The sequence below is a fragment of the Pogona vitticeps genome, chromosome 5, assembly GCF_051106095.1.
Source record: "Pogona vitticeps strain Pit_001003342236 chromosome 5, PviZW2.1, whole genome shotgun sequence".
Classification (NCBI taxonomy): domain Eukaryota; kingdom Metazoa; phylum Chordata; class Lepidosauria; order Squamata; family Agamidae; genus Pogona; species Pogona vitticeps.
Genome location: NC_135787.1, coordinates 69718304 through 69736726, shown reverse-complemented (window position 1 = coordinate 69736726; position 18423 = coordinate 69718304). Strand labels below are relative to the sequence as shown.

Sequence of the window (18423 nt, the reverse complement as noted above, 5' to 3'; positions counted from 1 at the left end):
CATACCACAGGTGACAAGTGAACTCAATACACACACACACACCTGGCCCTAAATCTGAGTCACCAGCACTGTGACCTGAATGTCAGATACAAGTAACTCACCCATATTGTGGAGCTCCTGTTTTAATATCCCCTATAGTGACCTGAACATCGTCTTCATCATCATCGCTATCACTGTCGCTATCATCCTCAGCCTCTGTCACTTTCTACAAAAATATAGAAGTAAATAAAATTTATATACTGCAATATATAAAATTTATATATATATTGCAGATGGCACCTAACCATTTTGAATAATTTTAGAAATTAAACACTAAATAGCTAACCAGAAAAAAAGTGTTAAGGCCAAACATAGTTCAAGAGAGAAAACAGTGCATCTGGTGAGTGCTGCAATCTCTGGGTATCTCTGCATTAGGGTGGCCAACTGCAGCCCTCCACAGTTTTGGCATACAACTCTCACAAGCTCTAACATGCATAGCCCATGGTGCTGGGTTATGGGAACTGTGTTCTATGTCATTCACGAGGCTACAAGTTGTGTATGCCTGTTCTGTACGGGATGTGAATTTGCACCACTCAAAACAGTAAGATTGCCACTGAACTAAAATGCATGTTGCATGAAACCGTTATTGTGCAACATCCTCACTCATAACCTTACCCCTATTCAAGCACTGTGTTTAAGTTAACACATGAGTGGAGGAGCATGCTTGTTCTATCTTCACTATCACATACTTTTGCAAATGGAAAAAAGTCATGAAGACCATCCTCTGTTTGGAGGCTCTCCCCACATGGAGAATGGCATTAGAAAGGAGTAGGAACATGCACTCCCCTCCTTGTGTGTTTATTTAAGAGTAGATAATATCATACCTGACTAGGGCTCCTATGTTAATAGTAAACTGTATCAACATAAAGAAAACAAAACCAAGTCTGAACACTAATACAGTCTATAAAACAATACCAAGGAAAATATCAGTGGGCCTCAACAAAATCATCATCGTCATTTAGTTGTGTCTGACTCTTCGTGACCCCATGGACCAGAGCACACCAGGCCCTCCTGTCTTCCACTGCCTCCCGCAGTTGTGCCAAATTCATTCTGGTAGCTTCGATGACAAATTCATGTTGGTTGCTTCGCAGACACTGTCCAGCCATCTCATCCTCTGTCGTCCCCTTCTCCTCTTGCCATCACACTTTCCTAACATCAAGGTCTTTTCTAAGGAGTCTTTTCTTCTCATGAGATGGCCAAAGTATTGGAGCCTCAGCTTCAGGATCTGTCCTTCCAATGAGCACTCAGGGTTGATTTCCTTCAGAATTTATAGGTTTGTTCTCCTTGCAGTCCAGGGGACTCTCAAGAGCCTCCTCCAGCACCACAATTCAAAGGCATCAATTCTTCGGCGGTGTGCTTTCTTTATGGTCCAGCTCTCACTTCCATACATCATGACAGGAAAAACCATAGCTTTGACTATTTGGACTTTTGTTGGCAAGGTGATATCTCTGCTTTTTAAGATGCTGTCAAGGTTTGTCATCGTTTTCCTCCCAAGAAGCAGGTGTCTTTTAATTTTGTGGCTGCTGTCTCCATCTGCAGTGATCATGGAGCCCAAGAAAATAAAATCTGTCACTGCCTCCATATCTTCCCCTTCTATTTCCCAGGAGGTGATGGGACCAGTGGCCATGAGCTTAGTTTTTTTGATGTTGAGTTTCAGGCCGTTTTTTGCACTCTCCTCTTGCACCCTCACTACAAGGTTCTTTAATTCCTCCTCACTTTCTGCCATCAGAGTGGTATCATCTGCATATCGGAGGTTGTTGATATTTCTTCTGGCAATCTTGATTCCGGCTCGGGATTCCTCCAGTCCAGCCTTTCACATGATGTATTCTGAATATAAGTTGAATAAGCAGGGGGACAATATACAGCCTTGTCGTACTCCTTTCCCAATTTTGAACCAATCACTTCTTCCATTTCCAGTTCTAACTGTTGCTTCCTGTCCCACATATAGGTTTCTCAGGAGATAGACAAGGTGGTCAGGCACTCCCATTTCTTTAAGGACTTGCCATAGTTTGCTGTGGTCCACACATTCAAAGGTTTTACATAGTCAATGAAGGAGAAGTAGATGTTTTTCTGGAACTCTCTGGCTTTCTCCATAATCCAGCGCATGTTAGCCATTTGGTCTCTAGTTCCTCTGCCCCTTCGGAATCCAGCTTGCACTTCTGGGAGTTCTCGGTCCACGTACTGCTGAAGCCTATTTTGTAGGATTTTGAGCATAACCTTGCTAGCGTGTGAAATGAGTGCAATTGTAGGGTAGTTGGAGCATTCTTTGGCACTGCCTTTCTTTGGGATTGGGATGTAGACTGATCTTTTCCAATCCTCTGGCCACTGTTGAGTTTTCCAAACTTGCTGGAATATTGAATGTAGCACCTTAACAGCATCATCTTTTAAGATTTTAAATAGTTCCACTGGAATGCCATCACCTCCACTGGCCTTGTTGTCATATCTCATCCCAAATTGTTAATCAATTCTCCCCCAAAGTAGCATGAGACAATTAACTTATAATCACTAGCTATTTGAATATTAACAAACACATTAAACAGTTCACAAAACACACATAGTATATTTACAAGGATAAAACAGAAACCACATAGTACAGCTTAGATAGTTGTCTCTGGCAACATAATTAATGTTTGCGAAACACCTATTCTCAACAATTTAATATCACAGAAAGTAACCTTTTTCTTTGGCAGTCATTTCTTTGCTCCCAGCTGCACCCCAAAACGCTATTTTCCCCCTTCAGAGATTTCAAGACACATGCACAAAGCCAGAAAGGCAGGGGGAGGAAGAAGACTATAAGACATAACAACTTGGACCAGAAAAATAGATGCTAAAGAAAAGGTTTCTATGAAGATTCTCAGTCATCCAGGTGAGGTTATCTGGAAGTTGAGTCATGGCAACTTGACTTCTTTCTTATTAGGTTGAAATGTTTTGCTATTCCAAGTAGCTTCCTCAGTCTGAGGAAAGTTGGTAGAAGACCTATGATATATCCTCCACCTTTACATGACAATGGGTGGAGAAGGAGTGCAGAGGTGGGATTTTCACTCACCCCACCCCGGACTTTGTCCACGAGCCTATTCAGACCAGGAGGAAGTGAAACCAAGGTAGAGGATATATTTGGGGTCTCTTACCAACTCTCCTCAGACTGAAGAAGCTACCTGGATGATTAGTGAAATGTTTCAACCTAATAAGAAAGAAGTCCTATTGCCATAACTCAACTTCCAGATAAAGAAAAGGTTAATCACCATCTTCCACTGCATCTCCTCTCTACCAAAAGGCAGTCTCTCTTCAAACTATCTTTGTTGAGAAGAAACAGCATCTGGTCTGTATAAGATCCACTGAATATAATTTGCTGATTAGATTTGTTTTCATTTTTAATTACTTAAGGAAATATCACAGTAGAGACAAATTAACACTAGCAAAATCAGGTATGACTGGATGACACCAAGGCACTCTTGCCTGAATGAAAATAGATTTTGCTATCACATTATATATGCCTACTTTAAACAAAGTATTGATCATTTACAAATTGAATGCATAAAACATTTTACCTGAAATCTAAATCTATAATAGTGAGGAAAAAACAGAATACAGTGGTGCCCCGCATAGTGAGGTTAATACGTTCCGGATTAACCATCGCTATGGGGAAACATCGCTATACGGATAGGAAAATGCCATAGGAACACATTAAACTTAGTTTGATGCGTTCCAATGACTTCTAAACTCACCGTTAAGCGATGTTTCCTCATAGTGGCCATTTTGGGTCGTCCGGCGGCTATTTTGGAACCACCGAACAGCTGATTTCCCGACATCGCAATGCGAAGATCGGTAAGCAAAACGCTTACCGATCGTCGCAATGCGATTTTTGGCCATAGAGACCATCGGTATGCGATCACATTAGCAATCTCAAAAAAGAGATCGCTATTCAAATGCATCGTTATACGGTGCGCTTGTTAAGCGAGGCACCACTGTAATGAAATTCTCTAAGCCTATGGACAGACAATTTCAGAAAACGCATTAACACTCTGGGTGTGTACTCTGTCAAAATATTATCACGTTGCAAAAACAACTTGAGAAATCACATTAGATATCATGAATAAATTCTAAAAACAATGCTTAATAATTTTCTGAAATATATTTTTATCACTATTACCGTTTTCACTACACCATTTTCAGCAGCTGGTTCTTCTTCATTTCCAGAGGGAGGTTGAGCACTTAATAAAGAAAAGCATTAAGAGTTACTCATTGTTAGAGTAGGCTGAAACATATTTACTACATTTAACCTAAATTAAGTAAAAACTAGTCATGTTTCATACACACTTTAAGTTTTGTAGGCTAATATGTATTTTCAACAAAGCATACTTTCACGGAAATGAAAACAATCCACCAAACAAGTACTCATGGTAATTTTGTTTCATACATTTTAGAGGGGATTGTGAATCACTACGTGGTCTATTGAATTTTCACTTCCAATGCATGGGGGGGGGGGGGGAAGCAGTCTGGAACATTCATCATTAGAACTTGCTTTTATTTTTCAGCCATGTTAACACCCACCAGAGGGGAGGACAACTAGCAGGCCTTCATCTCTCTATGGACTATGATTCCTCACCACTGGTTATGCTAGCTCTGCCTAATGGGAGTAGCAATTGAACACATATGGAGAGGCCCAAATTGCTTGCCTATTTGCTGTGTGTAGTGTGCTATGCATATACAACTTGATGCACAATGGCAAATGCCTACACTGATTTGTTATCTTGTGGCAATTCACCATGGACGTTAGTGCTGACTGTGGGACTAACTAATAATTTAAGTTTATTGAAATCACAGTTCTTTGTTTAAATTGTCTTCATGTACAATATAAAGTATATGCAGATATTCTATGGTTGCCTGTATTTACTTTGCAATTCTGATGATATAACATTTCATACTATGATTTTGAATAAACTCAAAACGACAAGCTTGCAAAGATCATGGCACAATCAACTGACAGCAGTCTGGGCAGAGTAAACCTATGAACACAAGAGTTCTGTTGCAGCAGGTGTGCAATCACATGCTATATATGAGGAATTACACATGCAACAATTCCAAAATACACCTAGTACTCCATATCTCACCTCATATAAATGATTTACATTACTTAGGTAAGACATTTAGCTACAAATGTCCAGTATGTTCCATAGCAAGATTATGGTTCAATAGCAGGATCATTCTTTAGAAACCAGGTTCAATGGCTCTTCCATTTTCAGTAAAACAAACTCAGCAACAAACAATACAAAATAATATATTATTTTCAATTTATTTCCCAGTTAGTGCTATACCAGATACAAGGACATACGCAAGTGGGATCTGAAGGCCTTAGGAATGGACCTCAACAGATGAGTGAGATCTGAGCGTTCAGCCTGGAGGGAGGCGGTGCGGCATGGCCTCTCCCATTTTGAATAGACACTTGCCCAGCAGGCTGAGGCAAAGAGGCACTCCCAAATCCAGCAAAATAAGGGAGCTGGACAGGGGACAGATTGTATTTGTCTTCAGTGTGGAAGGGATTGTCACTCTCAGCCACACTAGATGCTGTTCCAAGTCCTCCATACAGAGCATGTTACCATAGTCTCTTGAGACTGAAAGATGCTATACCAGATACACAAGAGATTGAATACCCACCTCGCAGGTGTCTCCTCTGGCCTCTCCTCTTCATTTTCATCTACAAAATAAAACAAAAAATCTGCTTCAAAATTCTTTCCAACAGCAGAATAAATGGAAATTTCCCATACATTTCACTTTATACATATTAAACACATCTAATATTTCTGTTCTATGCTGCATTTTTCAAACCACTCTGTAGTCCAAGTGTATCCATTCCCCTCTCTCCATTTTTCCTGGCTCTACTGCTATGCCTAAGAACAGTAATTAAGCAAGTGAAATCTCACTTTTTTCCCTTGACTTCAGGAACTTTTAGCCTACTTTTTGAGTATGAGTTTTGAACAAAGGAATCCTGATTAATAACTTAATAAGATTTCAACTCAATGTTACAGCATTTAGAATTTGTGCAAATTAATAACTTGGGTCCAATTTTATATAGCACCCAATAGCGTTTGTTTATGTCCATAGGCTTTGTTGCATTGGTGCCAATGACAAGATAACCTATCTCTAATTTAGTTTTTCTTTACTAGCAGAGTTTCGTTTTTTACAATGACATCTCAATAATAGCTATGAAAAGTTTTTTATCATCATGAATTGTTTGCCTGCTGACTTGGCATGTCATGAAGCTGTAAAAGTTACTACAGGTATACCACAAGTCTGACAATTTTAACACGAATCCTATACACAGGCAAGATATATATATATAACATAACACTTTTTACTAAAATTCAGAAGACAGTATTTAATTTGAAGTCCACAGATACAGTTTTAAACATACCAAGAACTACAAGCACGAATTTCTCTACAACGTAAAAGTAGAAGATTCAAAATAAATAAAAAGAGTTTATTATTATATTCATGGAGTGCACAAACTGTAGATCTCACTGCCATAAGATGCAGCAACAATCATCAACTTGAACAAAGCTGAAGGAAGACTGAAAAAGATCCTGCAGAATAAGGTTATCGCTGGGGTCTTTTCATGATAGCTATAGATTACTTCCAATATTAGAGGAATAATTTTTCTGAAATCACTCCTTAGGAAACATGAGCAGGTTGGCACTAGTGAATTCATAAGCTGTCCATCCGCAGACATCTAATTGGTTCTTGTGCAAAGTGCTGAAAATAGATCTTTGATTTGAACCACAGTTCAGACATAAAAATACTATGTTGTAGAAAAACTATCTTTTTTAGCTGTAGAGCTAGTGTATAACTGGGACTTCCAACATCTGACTCCCTTGTCCATTTCTGTAGATGCTGGCACTGATTTTACATTACCATCATGCCTGCAGGCACACTTTATAAATGACCTCTTTGGACAGATTTGTGCCTCCATGTTAATTTTGTTTTAACAACTTGAATGGAATTCATGGATCACCAAATACTCCTGACCTGAACTATACTCCTGTTTTGGGGACTATCTAAAGGCCAGTGAAAATAAACCACACTAGTCTTCATAGTTGTAGAAAGGCCTGTCCTTCAACTAGGAAAGGACAAATTCCTAGCTAATCATTCACAGGACAGGGCAAACATACTGTACCACCATGGGACATACTCTAAAATGAAAATATCTGAAGTCACTACCAGCTCCAAGATCTCTTATCACCTCTAAAGACGCAGGAAGTGCAACAATATATATGGTGACTGAGGTGCATAAGATGAAACAGATAGTAATCACAATCCAGAAGGTGGAAAGAGATGGAGTTAATGGGTCGGAAATTTGTCCTACGTCGATCCCTTATCCAAAAAACAAGGCCTCAAAAAGGGAATGAAATACTGGTTCACAACAGCCCGTTTCTATCGATTTTAGGGAACAAGGCCCAGGCCCTGCTCTACAAGAGGACCTTTCACAGCCCGATTCCAACCACAGGAGGGTCGGAAAGGCGGACGAGCTCAGATAGAGAGAGCATGCTTTTCTGTGAAAGTACTAATGGAGGGGCCCTTTTTGAGGCCCCGCGAGCGCCCACCTACAACGGGACTAAGGGCAGGAATAAGCCCCGCGAGGACGGAAGGGCCTGCTAGGTCTCCTTGGGAGGATGGACCAAAAGGGCCTGAGAGACTACGAGGCTGCCACCGGGGGGGGGGGGCAAACACCCAAGGTGCCCCCTCCTCCCTGAGGGAGTGAACCCAGGCCAAAGGGAGCCCCCCCCTCGCCGCCAGGCCTGCAACGGACCCACCGCCGCGGCGCGGCTCGAAGCCGGGCCTAGCAGTTCCGGCCAGGGCCCGCGTTAAGCAGACGCGCGCACACACATTTCGGGGGTGGGGAAGATTCGTACCGCCGTAGAGCCACTCCTCCTCCTCATCCCCGGCACCGGCCCCGCTCAGGTCCGCCGTCAGCCGCTCCACCTCGCCGCCCGCCGACATGACTGGTTCCCCCTCCACCGCTCTCTCACACACACACACAGAAAGACACACTACACAAGCCGGCCGCGTCAAGGCCCGGCGACGCTTCGCACAAGCCCCTTCCGTAGGAAGACACTTCCCCCTTCCCGTTCAGCGGCGGGAGCGATTACAACGGCGCACCACCCCCCGCCCCTCCAAGAAGCCGAGCGGCAACAGCGGCGGCCGCGCCGGTCCCTTCTTTTCCCTCGCCTCTGGGCGAGTGACGCGGGCAGGAAGGGGCCGATTCCGCTTCCCGCGGGAGCAACCGGCGACGGGGCGGAGGACACGGGCTGGCTTTGCCTTCCATGAGCCGCCCTGTGAACTCAGAAGCGCGGCGCTCCCATTTCAGTAGGGCTTGGCTCGTCTTCACACGGATATTTTGAGAGTTGTGAGGAGAAGTATGGCCGCTTCTTCTCAATCAAACTTAAGTTTGAAACTCTATTATTTCCTCATCTCTAAAACAAGGGCCAAAGAAATGTGGCGGTTAGGAGAAAGGATTACAACTTGTCGAAGTCTGTACTCAAATTTGTGCTAAGGACATTAAGATAGCCACTGATTTTTTTCCCAACACAAAAAGAAGTGCCATTAGGATGTTTGTGAGAATACACAAGAACTGTCATACTGCTGCAAAGCTCTTTTTAGTCTGCATAGTAATTTTCTTCTAAGCATCCAGCAGATTATACAATATGTGCCACTTGATGCTCACCAACTGTCGTGGGGCACAGTGGCAGCCTGAAATTCATCCTATCAACATTTTGTTTTCACCCGCATAGGGACACTCACCCTTAAATTTACCCATCAGGAACTCATATTACCTTCACAACCTCTCATACTGAAAGCCTCTTCTATGTATTGCTGTTCTGTTTCTTTACTCTTCAGTGTCTTCAGTTTTTCACACTGCTTAGTAAAGTAGAAGCAGAAAGGAAAAATCAGCTTCTTAATCAACTATATTTGTTCAATGAAGTTTGCCTAGAAAGCACAGCCTTTTGGAGAGTGAGGAGACTCCAGGTGTACATCAGTTAACTGTGGTCACTAAGTATTGGTGGGGGGAGGCTGCATATATTTGCATTCTCTTTGGCACTTTGCCTGATATTCTTCTAAGCCATAACAGTGGCATTAAAAATAGTTCAGTCCTAGTGAGATTCTTGGCTCAAATGAAACTAAATCCTGTTAATGTTCCTGTAAGATTTGCACAACTTGCCAATTGTGGCTAATTGGTGAGGTGCTGAAGCCTCTAGCGCCTGGCCATGCACCTGACTGCACAACTGGGACACACCCCTGCACCTCATCAGTTAGCTGCAATTAAGCATATCAGTTTGTGCAAACATCAGTTGGCCTCTGGTCTGTGTCTGCAATAACAATCCTATACCAATCTATTTCAAACAAGGGCAGATTCTGACAACTTTTATTAAGGTAAATTTCACCTTCAAGTCCACTTGTTTTTCTAATTTGAGTTTGCTTTTGTACAAACTACATTTGTTTGTTTTTGCACATCTCACATGAACTAGGAATGCACACATTTATTGCTTTGTCATTTTAAAAGCCACAGAAGCAGTAGCTAAAAAGCAAATACCTGTTTTAATACAAGATGTAGGTATTGGGGGGAAATTACAGAAAAGGTACAACTAAAAACTCAAGTGTCACCATTAGTATCACAGGACTTTCCTTATCCACAACCTTGCATTTTCGCTTGCCTTTTAACATATGAAACAGCAGGAGCAGCCTTCTTAAACCTTTCAGCCATACTGGCTTGGGGTGATGGGAATAGCAAACAGTTTGTAGGAACCAACTTAAGCAAACCTGTTCGATATAAAAAGATATTGTGGAATGGTATTTGTGAGAGGACTCAGCGGGTGGATTTGCTTTGGCTGAGTTTATGATGTTTGGATGCATTTGGAATCTCCCCCCCCCTTCAGAACACACAGTTTACACCAGGCAGTGATCATAATGGACGAAAGAGTTGAGATCTAAAAAGAGTCGGGAAGAGGAGAGAGGCTCAAGGCACAAAAGGGACGTGAACACAGCACGTTACTCGGGCCAGAGACAAAAGTCCAGCTTCTCTCTTCCTCCCCTATGGCTGCAAGCGGAGGAATTTGGCTTCCGCCTCTTCTTTATCAGGTCTGTGACCACAGACTAAACAAGGTTCAACGGAATCGCTTCCGCCTCTGCAGGCCTTGCGCGGGTTTCCGCTCTTCAGGTGAGAGGGACCCTTTGCGAGTCGAACAGTTACGTAGCGAGAAAACATCCGGCCTCTGGTCCCGCCCCCTGGCTGCCCTCAAACAGCGAATCGGTGTCTGGTGCTGGGAAGTGACGTCACGCGATTGCGACGGCTCTGGGAAGAGGCATGGATGAGCGCGGGGGGGTGTCAGGTGAAGCTGTCGACGTAGCCTCGTCTGATCTTTTCCTGAATGCTTTAGTTTTTCTTTCATTTTCTTTGGCCCGCTGGCGGTCGCTTTACATCCTACCATATTTAAATTCAGCTCCTCTGGCCGCGACTCACGACAGGTCTCATAATTGGGATTCCTCTAGTATTGCACTCCAAGACTTCTTTCTGCTTGTCACTCCTGGTTGCTTCACCCACTCCCTTTAAGGTCCTTCCCCGAGTGCTAACCTTTGAGGAGCAGAAGAGGGTTGTCAGGGGTTCTCTCCCTATCATGTCTGCCCCTTCTGCCTTTCCTGCAGCCCCAGCTGGGATGCTTGCTTTCTGCCAGCAAGCCTGGGGGCAGGTTTTGGCAAAAGTAAAGCGGGCAGTTGTGTTTATGGACTCTGCTTGTGCAGAAAGCCTTCACTGGGCATGTGGGGGAGCTGAGAGACTGTTTCAGGCTGGGGCTGTCAATGTCAAGGAGTTTTCTAGCTTTGAATCAGGTGGCGTTGAACAACCAAAGGCTGTCTTTGTGGTTAGCACCTTGCTGAAAGGCAGGACAGTGGACATAATTCATGACATTGTGAGTCTCAGCAATTTCCAGTATTGTGTGGTTTTCACAGCTGTCAGCCACGCGGTACACTTGCAGGCCCACAGTGCGCCCAGCAGTGCGGAGATGGAAGGCTTCAGCCAGGTGGTCTTTGAGCAGTTTGAAGAGAAGCTGTGTCAGTGGATGGGCAACATGAACTACACGGCAGAGGTGCAGCATGCTCCACTCTTTCTGGCACCTGTCTCATCATACCTCTTTGTTGCACCTGCCTTTTCCTCGTTTTTCCCCTTGATGGCTGATGATTTGATCCAGATTAATAGTGCTCGACCAGACAAGAAAAAATTTGCCAGCTTGAATGATGTTGACTTCTCATCTCTGTCTTCAGAGCTGCAGTTGGAGATCAGGTCATTGGTGTCTGATTTCAACAGCTTATTTGAGTCCCTTAGCATTCGGGAAGAATGCTTTGCTGTTGGGACACTAAGCAAGATTATTGCGGGGGATCTGGCAAATTTCTCTCAAGCCAAGACCAGAAGGAAAACTGCTCCAAATAGAGCTTCTGTCATCTTTGTGGACAGAATCTTAGATTTGACAGGTAAGGATCTTGTTTGGTGTTCGTAATTTGCTACTGTGTGAAATTATTTCCAGCAGCTCCAAGGAGACACACATTTTTTGATATGTGGCTGCCCAAATAGTGATGTACAAAGCTTCCAGAATTCTCCAAGTTTTTCAAAACAGTTGTTAATACAATAGTGTGGTAAGTGGTTTACAGCCTGATGGGTGGAAGAACTAAATCTCGAGGCCTAGATGATCTATTGAGGAGGACAAGGAGGTGGCTGAACAGCTCTTTAGAATGGCAATGCACGTGTACAAAGCAGCCATATGTACATGGGCACTATTTGGCTGTATGATTTGGAATTGTGCTGTTGTAGAGGATGTTTCAGGTGTTAGGACATTCACTGCCTCTGCAACTGCAACCATTGATGCCACAGACACAATGTTAGATTGGAATTGAGATTTCTTCAAGCCCTGATCCAGAATTGTCAAGGATATTGCTATTCTTGGTGAAGAGGCTGCTCCTTTGTAGCTCTTTTGCCCCTATGGTTAGGGAAAAGGAGGCTCAGCCTCCCAGGCTTCTGCCATTGCCACCTTTGGAGGCCTCTCAGGGCTTCCCCACCACCATGGGAGACCTCCTGGGGGTCCCCTGCCACCGCCAGTCATCACCTTCAGGCTTTCCCGGGGGGTAGCCCGGGCTTATCAGGGGAAGATCTCCCCTGGTAGGTGCGGTCTACCAGGGGAGGGCTTTCCTTGGTAGGCCCGGTCTACCCCCCAGGAAAGCCTGAAGGTAGCGATCGGCGGTGGTGGTTTCGGTTGTAGGGGGCCCCGTGCGGCTGCGGGAAAGGCCGTGTGAGCTCCCAGAGGGCCCCCTGCCGACGGTGGCTTCAGTGGCGGTGGGGCCCGCGGGGAAGGCCGGGTGAGCTTAAGAGGAGGCTTTGTGGGGAGGTAAGTGTGCTGGTTTTTACTGTTTTGGGTGGCTTTTGCAGGGTGGGATTGGGCTGGTGGGTTTATTTTTGGGGTTATTTTTGTGTTTTGTTTTTTTTTGCAGCCGCAAGGGCTTGCAGATTTTTATTTTTATTTGGGGGCGTACTTTTTTCTTCGGCCGGAACGGATTAATAGGTTTTCAATGCATTCCTATGGGAAATGGTGCTTTGATTTACAAACATTTTGACTTATTAACGCCATTCCAATACGGATTAAGTTCGTAGGTCAAGGCACCACTGTATTGTACTCAAAGCTAGTAATGTGATATGTAGGAGGAATTTATATACTGTATTGCCAATACAGTGGTGCCCCGTATAGCGAGGTTAATCTGTTCCGGATTAACCTTCGCTATACGAAATCTTCGCTAAGCGGGAAGTAAAAAGCCATTGGAACGCATTAAACTTCATTTAATGCGTTCCAAATCGGCCCTAAACTTCCCACTTAGAGAAGTTTCCTGGCCCCGGGCAGCCATTTTCGCGCCCTCCGCTCGCTTGCCGAGGGCGCGAAAACGCCGCGGGGGCCATTTTGGGTCGTTTTGAAGCCGCAGAACAGCTGTTTTGCGGCTTCAAAACGGACCCGAAATGGCCCCGCGCGGCATTTTCGCGCCCTTGGCAAGCGAGGGGAGGGCGCGAAAACGCCGCGCGGGGCCATTTCGGGTTGCCCGCGGCCGTTTTGAAGCCGCAAAACAGCTGTTTTGTGGCTTCAAAACGGCCGCGGGCAACCCGAAATGGCCCCGCGCGGCGTTTTTGCGCCCTCGGCAAGCGAGGGGAGGGCGCGAAAACGCGGCGCGGGGCCATTTCGGGTCGTCCGCGGCCGTTTTGATGCCGCAAAACAGCTGTTTTGCGGCTTCAAAACGGACCCGAAATGGCCCCGCGCCGCATTTTCGCACCCTCCCCTCGCTTGCCGAGGGCGCGAAAACACAGTGCGGGGCCATTTCGGGTCCTCCGGCGTCTATTTTGGAGCCGCCGATCAGCTGATCGGCGGCTCCAAAATGGCTGCCGGACGCCCCAATCGTCGCAAAGCGAGGTGCGGCGATTGGGTGCTCCGTATAGCAATCCCGAAAAAGGGGATCGCTATACGGATTCGTCATTGTACGGTGCGCTCGCTAAGCGAGGCACCACTGTATATACAGGTAGGTTTCTGGCTGGATAGCTCAGTGGGAGGTATCTGGCTGTGGAACTAGAGGGGGGGAGTTCAGTTCCCCACTGTGCATCCCATAAGAGCCAGCTTGTGTGGCCTTGGGAAAGCTGTGCAGTCTCAGGATGACCCCAGAGGAAGAGAACAGTAAATCATTTCTGAGTACTCTCTACTTGGAAAACCTTGGGAAAGGTTAATCAGAATCATCTTGATATCACATTATTATTATTTATTACTAGTAGTCTGCCTCAAAGTCTCCCTTGGTGGACATGGTGCTGATTTTCTCAAGGATTTTATACTTGTAAGAACTTACTGCAGATCATTGGACCATATTTCTGGAACATCTCAGGATTAAATGTCTATATTTGTATGTTTTTATGTGTGTTTCCAACTAAAAAGTACAGAATGAAACACACACATGAGAGAAAGAGAGGAGAGAAAAAAGAAAAATGTGGACAAATATTTGGTCTTATCAACCTTATGTTAGGTTATATCAGTGTTCATTGGTCTTGTGATGACCGTGGGCTTCTTAGTTCTAGTGTTCTGTACTGTATTAGTGGTTTGGCACTGACAATGATTGCTTAGCCATGCACTAATCTAGCTGATCATGTTTGGGCTCTGTACCTATTACCTCCTTTCTTGTACCTTTAACCTCTGCAGGCACACTGCCTTTGGCAATATGCCTTTGGATACCTAGAGGTCCTGGTGATTTTCTGATGTTTTTGATGAAAATTCCTGAGGGTTGGTGATCCTGCTGAGATCCTAGTTGATTCTTGCAATAAGCGTGTGGTTTAGAATAGGAGTCCCATCACTCTTTAACAACAAAAGTGATAGAGTCTTGCCAACTTCTGGCTGTTTCAATGAACTTCTTCTTTGTTCATGTCAGAAGCGATTCCGTGGTGCTTCTGGAGTAAAAGGATCAGCTGCTAAGAGTAGTGATGTTGCCCAGGTGATGTCCACATGTGTTCACCCTCACATTCTTCAGGGAAGCTTCTTCCATGTCCCCATTTCCAGGAGCTGGTGGCAATGAAATAGGAGAGGTGATAACTAAGGTTTAAAAGATGGAATATCTGAGGAGGATTTGTGCATGCCAGTTTGAGTACGTGTTAGAGCTCCATCCCTGGTAATAATGTTGCCAATTTATTTTTATTTCTCCCCATTCTTGCCTTTACAAAATGTTGAAAAGTGGAACCTTTTTCTACAGTAATAGTAAAGGGCCTGCTTTAGATATACCCAGTGAGGGTCACCTTTTGGAATTCTTGAAGACCTTTTGTGACCAACTTGTGTTAGATTTTGGAGATGTTACTTGTATCTGCACTAATTGGATAGCATTTTTTTTCCTGTTCAGATAGAACACTTTCTTTTAATTCCTTTATGGATACTTTTTGGATTATGGAACTCGATTCTTTAGTTGCAGGACCTACTACCTCCTCTTTGAATACTATTTCCTCTTTGTTCTTATTAGCTAGTATAGTCTTCTGGGGCCATGGAGATGATGTGGAGGATCATAAATGCCTCTTTGAGGGAAGGAGTAATGACCTTGGAAAAGGTGAAGATTGGGTTTTTCAGTTCTGGATAATTTTCACTCAATATCAAATATATCATTCTTGGCAAAGATTTTTGAGTAGGTAAAATCATACCAGTTCCACGAACTCTTGGAGGACAACTATTATTTGGTTCTCCTCTAGTATTTGTTCTGAAGAGACATAAATGTCAAGATGTCCTTAGCCATTGTAGGGGAATCACCCTGTTGGTTCTCCTTGATGGTGATCAGATATTATTTGCTGTTATTTGATATTCTATTACTTTTAAAAAAATCATTTTTGTGGCTCTTCCCCCCCCCTTTTTTTTTTCAGGAGCTGTTTGTCATCATGGTGAAAACTTAGCAGAAAAAATTCTCTCAGTACTTCCTAAGCTTCCAAGTCATACAAGTGACGTGATGGTCAACATGATTGAACTCACCAGTCTGCAAGTTGATGATGCGAGTAGCAACATTATAGCACCAGGCTGCTTGGCACAACCAAAGTAAGACTTTCATGTGTGGAAGACTATATATGAGAGGCAAAGGATATTTAAGAAAATACTTAATGTTTAGGATGTAATGGAATTTGGCATTTATGCTGTTGTACTTTGTGGGTGGTGCAGAATTAATATTTCTTATCAGCATTTTTATAGTACTTTTTAACAACTAATTCTCTTAAGTGATTATCTTGTACACAACTTTCTTTTTGGCTTCTGCCTTCCAAAGATTTTATTTTCATATTATCTTTGCTAGGATTTGAAATGATGACTAATCAGTAGAATATTCTTTCCTCCAAGGTTTAAGGTCCGATCATTCAATGCTTACAGCTAGGATATCAACATAAACTAAAATTCAGTACTGTACAGTGGGGTCTTGACTTGAGAACTTAATCCGCATTGGAAGGCGGTTCTCAAGTCAAAAAGTTCTCAAGTCAAATCTGCATTTTCCATAGGAATGCATTGAAAACCATTTAATCCGTATCTGCTCTTTTCCGTCCATAGAAACTAATGGGAAGTTGCTATTCCGCCTTCGACCACTAGAGGGGGATATTTTGTTTCTTTTTTTCTTAGGTCAAGAAAGGTTCAGGGAAGGCAGGGAAAATACAGTCCAGGCAGTACAGTACCAGGCAGTCTGAAGACTGTCTCCCAGCCCACTCTCTAAACGCTGGGAGGAGTGAGGAAGCAGACAGGCACCCCTTTCACTGGCCAACAGTTAACTGAAAGTTCAAATTTTGCACTTTCCCTGCCTCCCACGTGGTTTTTTTCAGTTCTTAACTCAAATCTAAGTATGTAAGTCAAGTCAATATTTTCCTATGAGAGCGGTTCTTAAGTCAAAATGTTCTTAACTCAAGCTGTTCTTAGGTCAAGACCCCACTGTAATGACATCAGTTAAAAGATCAAGCAAAAAAACCCTATCCAACCTAGCTATACAGTAGGACCCCTGTATCTGCAGGATAGTATCTACAGGATCAGTGTCTTTAGTTTCACTTAAGCACAATCTGAAAATATTAGAAATATTAAAAGAAAAAGAACTAGAAAAATATTTTCATGGTGCATTTACCAGAAATGACCACTAGAGGGTGCAATATGCTGTATATTGCTGTTGTTGATTTCCATTTACATCATCATCATCATCATCATCATCATCATCATCATCATCATCATCATCATTATTATTATTATTATTATTATTATTATTATTATTATTATTATTATTATTATTATTATTATTATTATTATTATTATTATTATTAATTGTATTTATACCCCGCCTATCTAGGCGGCTTACAACATAAAACATAAGAAGTTCAAGAAAAATTTATAACAATTAATTAATTAAATGATTTTGCAATGGGAAAAATACAAAATAAATCAAATAAAGAGAACAAAAAGGAAAGAGGACAGGAATTAACTGGAAGGGAAGGCCTGCCTATACATCCACATTTTTAGTTGGTTCTTAAAAGAACTCAGCGAGGGTGCAGCGTGAATCTCCAGAGGTAGGATATTCCAGAGGCGAGGAGCCACCGCCGAGAAGGCCCGGTTTCTAGTTCTTTCCTTCCGGGCCTCCCTCGGCGTCAGGCTCCTCAGCCTCACGTCCTGGTGCGCGCGGGTGACACGGGTAGAGCTAGTTGGGAGTAAGCATTCCGCCAAGTATCGAGGTCCTAAACCATTTAGGGCTTTATATGTAAGCATTAACACTTTGAAGTCAATGCGGAAACGGATGGGCAGCCAGTGCAGCATGGCCAGAGTGGGAGAGATATGTTGATATTTTCTCATTCCAGTAAGGAGTATGGCCACCGCATTCTGCACCACTTGAAGTTTCTGCATCAGCTTCAAAGGAAGCCCCACGTAGAGCGTGTTACAGTAGTCTAATCTAGAAACTATGAGTGCATGTACTAATGTAGTGAGCGCCTTTGTGTCTAGGTAAGGTCGCAGCCGGGCAATCCGCCAAAGGTGGAAAAAGGCGGTGCGGACTACCGATGCCACTTGCGTTTCCATGATGAGCATCGGGTCCAGGTGTACCCCCAGGCTGCGGACCCCACTCTTTGCAGCCAGGACCACCCCCCCAAACATGAGGGAGTTTCCCAAGCCACCATTCACAGGGTCACCCACCCTCAGAACTTCCGTCTTGTCCGGGTTCAGCTTCAGCCCGTTCTCCTGCATCCATTTCTGTATGGCCCTCGGGCAGCGCTGGAGGGACAGGACGGCATCACCTGCAGTTGGTGAAAAGGAAATGTAGAGCTGGGTGTCATCAGCATATTGATGACACGATGCTCCACACCCCCTGATGACCCCACCCATCATTTAACCCAATGTTAAACAACATTGGGGCAATGATCGACCCCTGTGGAACCCCACAATTGAGACTCCACGGGCCCGAAAGACTCTCCCCAAGCTGCACTCTCTGGGGGCGGTCCTCCAAGAAGGAACGTAACCAGGCCAGAGCCAAGCCACAGATACCCAACTCAGAGAGCCTCCCCAGGAGGATACCGTGGTCGACAGTATCGAAGGCTGCCGAGATATCGAGGAGGACCAACAAAGATATCTTACCGCTGTCGGCCTCCCTCAAGACATCGTACAAGGCGACCAGTGCCGTCTCTCTACCGTGGCATGGCCTGAAGCCCGACTGAAAAGGATCCAGGGCATCTGTTTCATCCAGATGTGCCTGAAGCTGGTCAGCCACCACCCTCTCGACCACTTTGCTCATGAAAGAAATATTGGCGACGGGCCTATAATTGCCAATTTCATCTGCCGCCAAACT

The 18423-nt window shown here is 44.1% G+C and overlaps 2 protein-coding genes across 15 annotated transcripts in view; one reads left to right on the top strand and one right to left on the bottom strand.

The window, feature by feature from the left end:
* FIP1L1 (factor interacting with PAPOLA and CPSF1) overlaps nucleotides 1-8299 on the bottom strand; it is a 47098-nt gene extending 38799 nt beyond the window's left edge. For 4 of the 14 annotated variants that reach the window (XM_020792517.3, XM_073001261.2, XM_020792515.3 and 1 more), the window contains exons 1-4: nucleotides 7947-8275; nucleotides 5695-5734; nucleotides 4190-4250; nucleotides 102-205 (exon numbers count right to left, since the gene is read on the bottom strand). In XM_020792517.3, the coding sequence (XP_020648176.2) occupies nucleotides 102-205; nucleotides 4190-4250; nucleotides 5695-5734; nucleotides 7947-8034 (293 nt within the window). In that variant the 5' untranslated portion in view covers nucleotides 8035-8275. Of the gene's footprint in view, nucleotides 1-101; nucleotides 206-4189; nucleotides 4251-5694; nucleotides 5735-7946 lie in introns of all 14 variants that reach the window. The other 10 variants (XM_020792513.3, XM_073001258.2, XM_020792511.3 and 7 more) reach the window with 7 other exon arrangements.
* A 1927-nt stretch (nucleotides 8300-10226) lies between these two features.
* Nucleotides 10227-18423, top strand: part of SCFD2 (sec1 family domain containing 2) — a 202422-nt gene continuing 194225 nt past the window's right edge. Inside the window, exons 1-2 of the mRNA XM_020792486.3 lie at nucleotides 10227-11556; nucleotides 15497-15665. Coding sequence (XP_020648145.3) covers nucleotides 10707-11556; nucleotides 15497-15665 — 1019 coding nt within the window. The 5' untranslated portion in view covers nucleotides 10227-10706. The remainder of the gene's footprint in view (nucleotides 11557-15496; nucleotides 15666-18423) is intronic.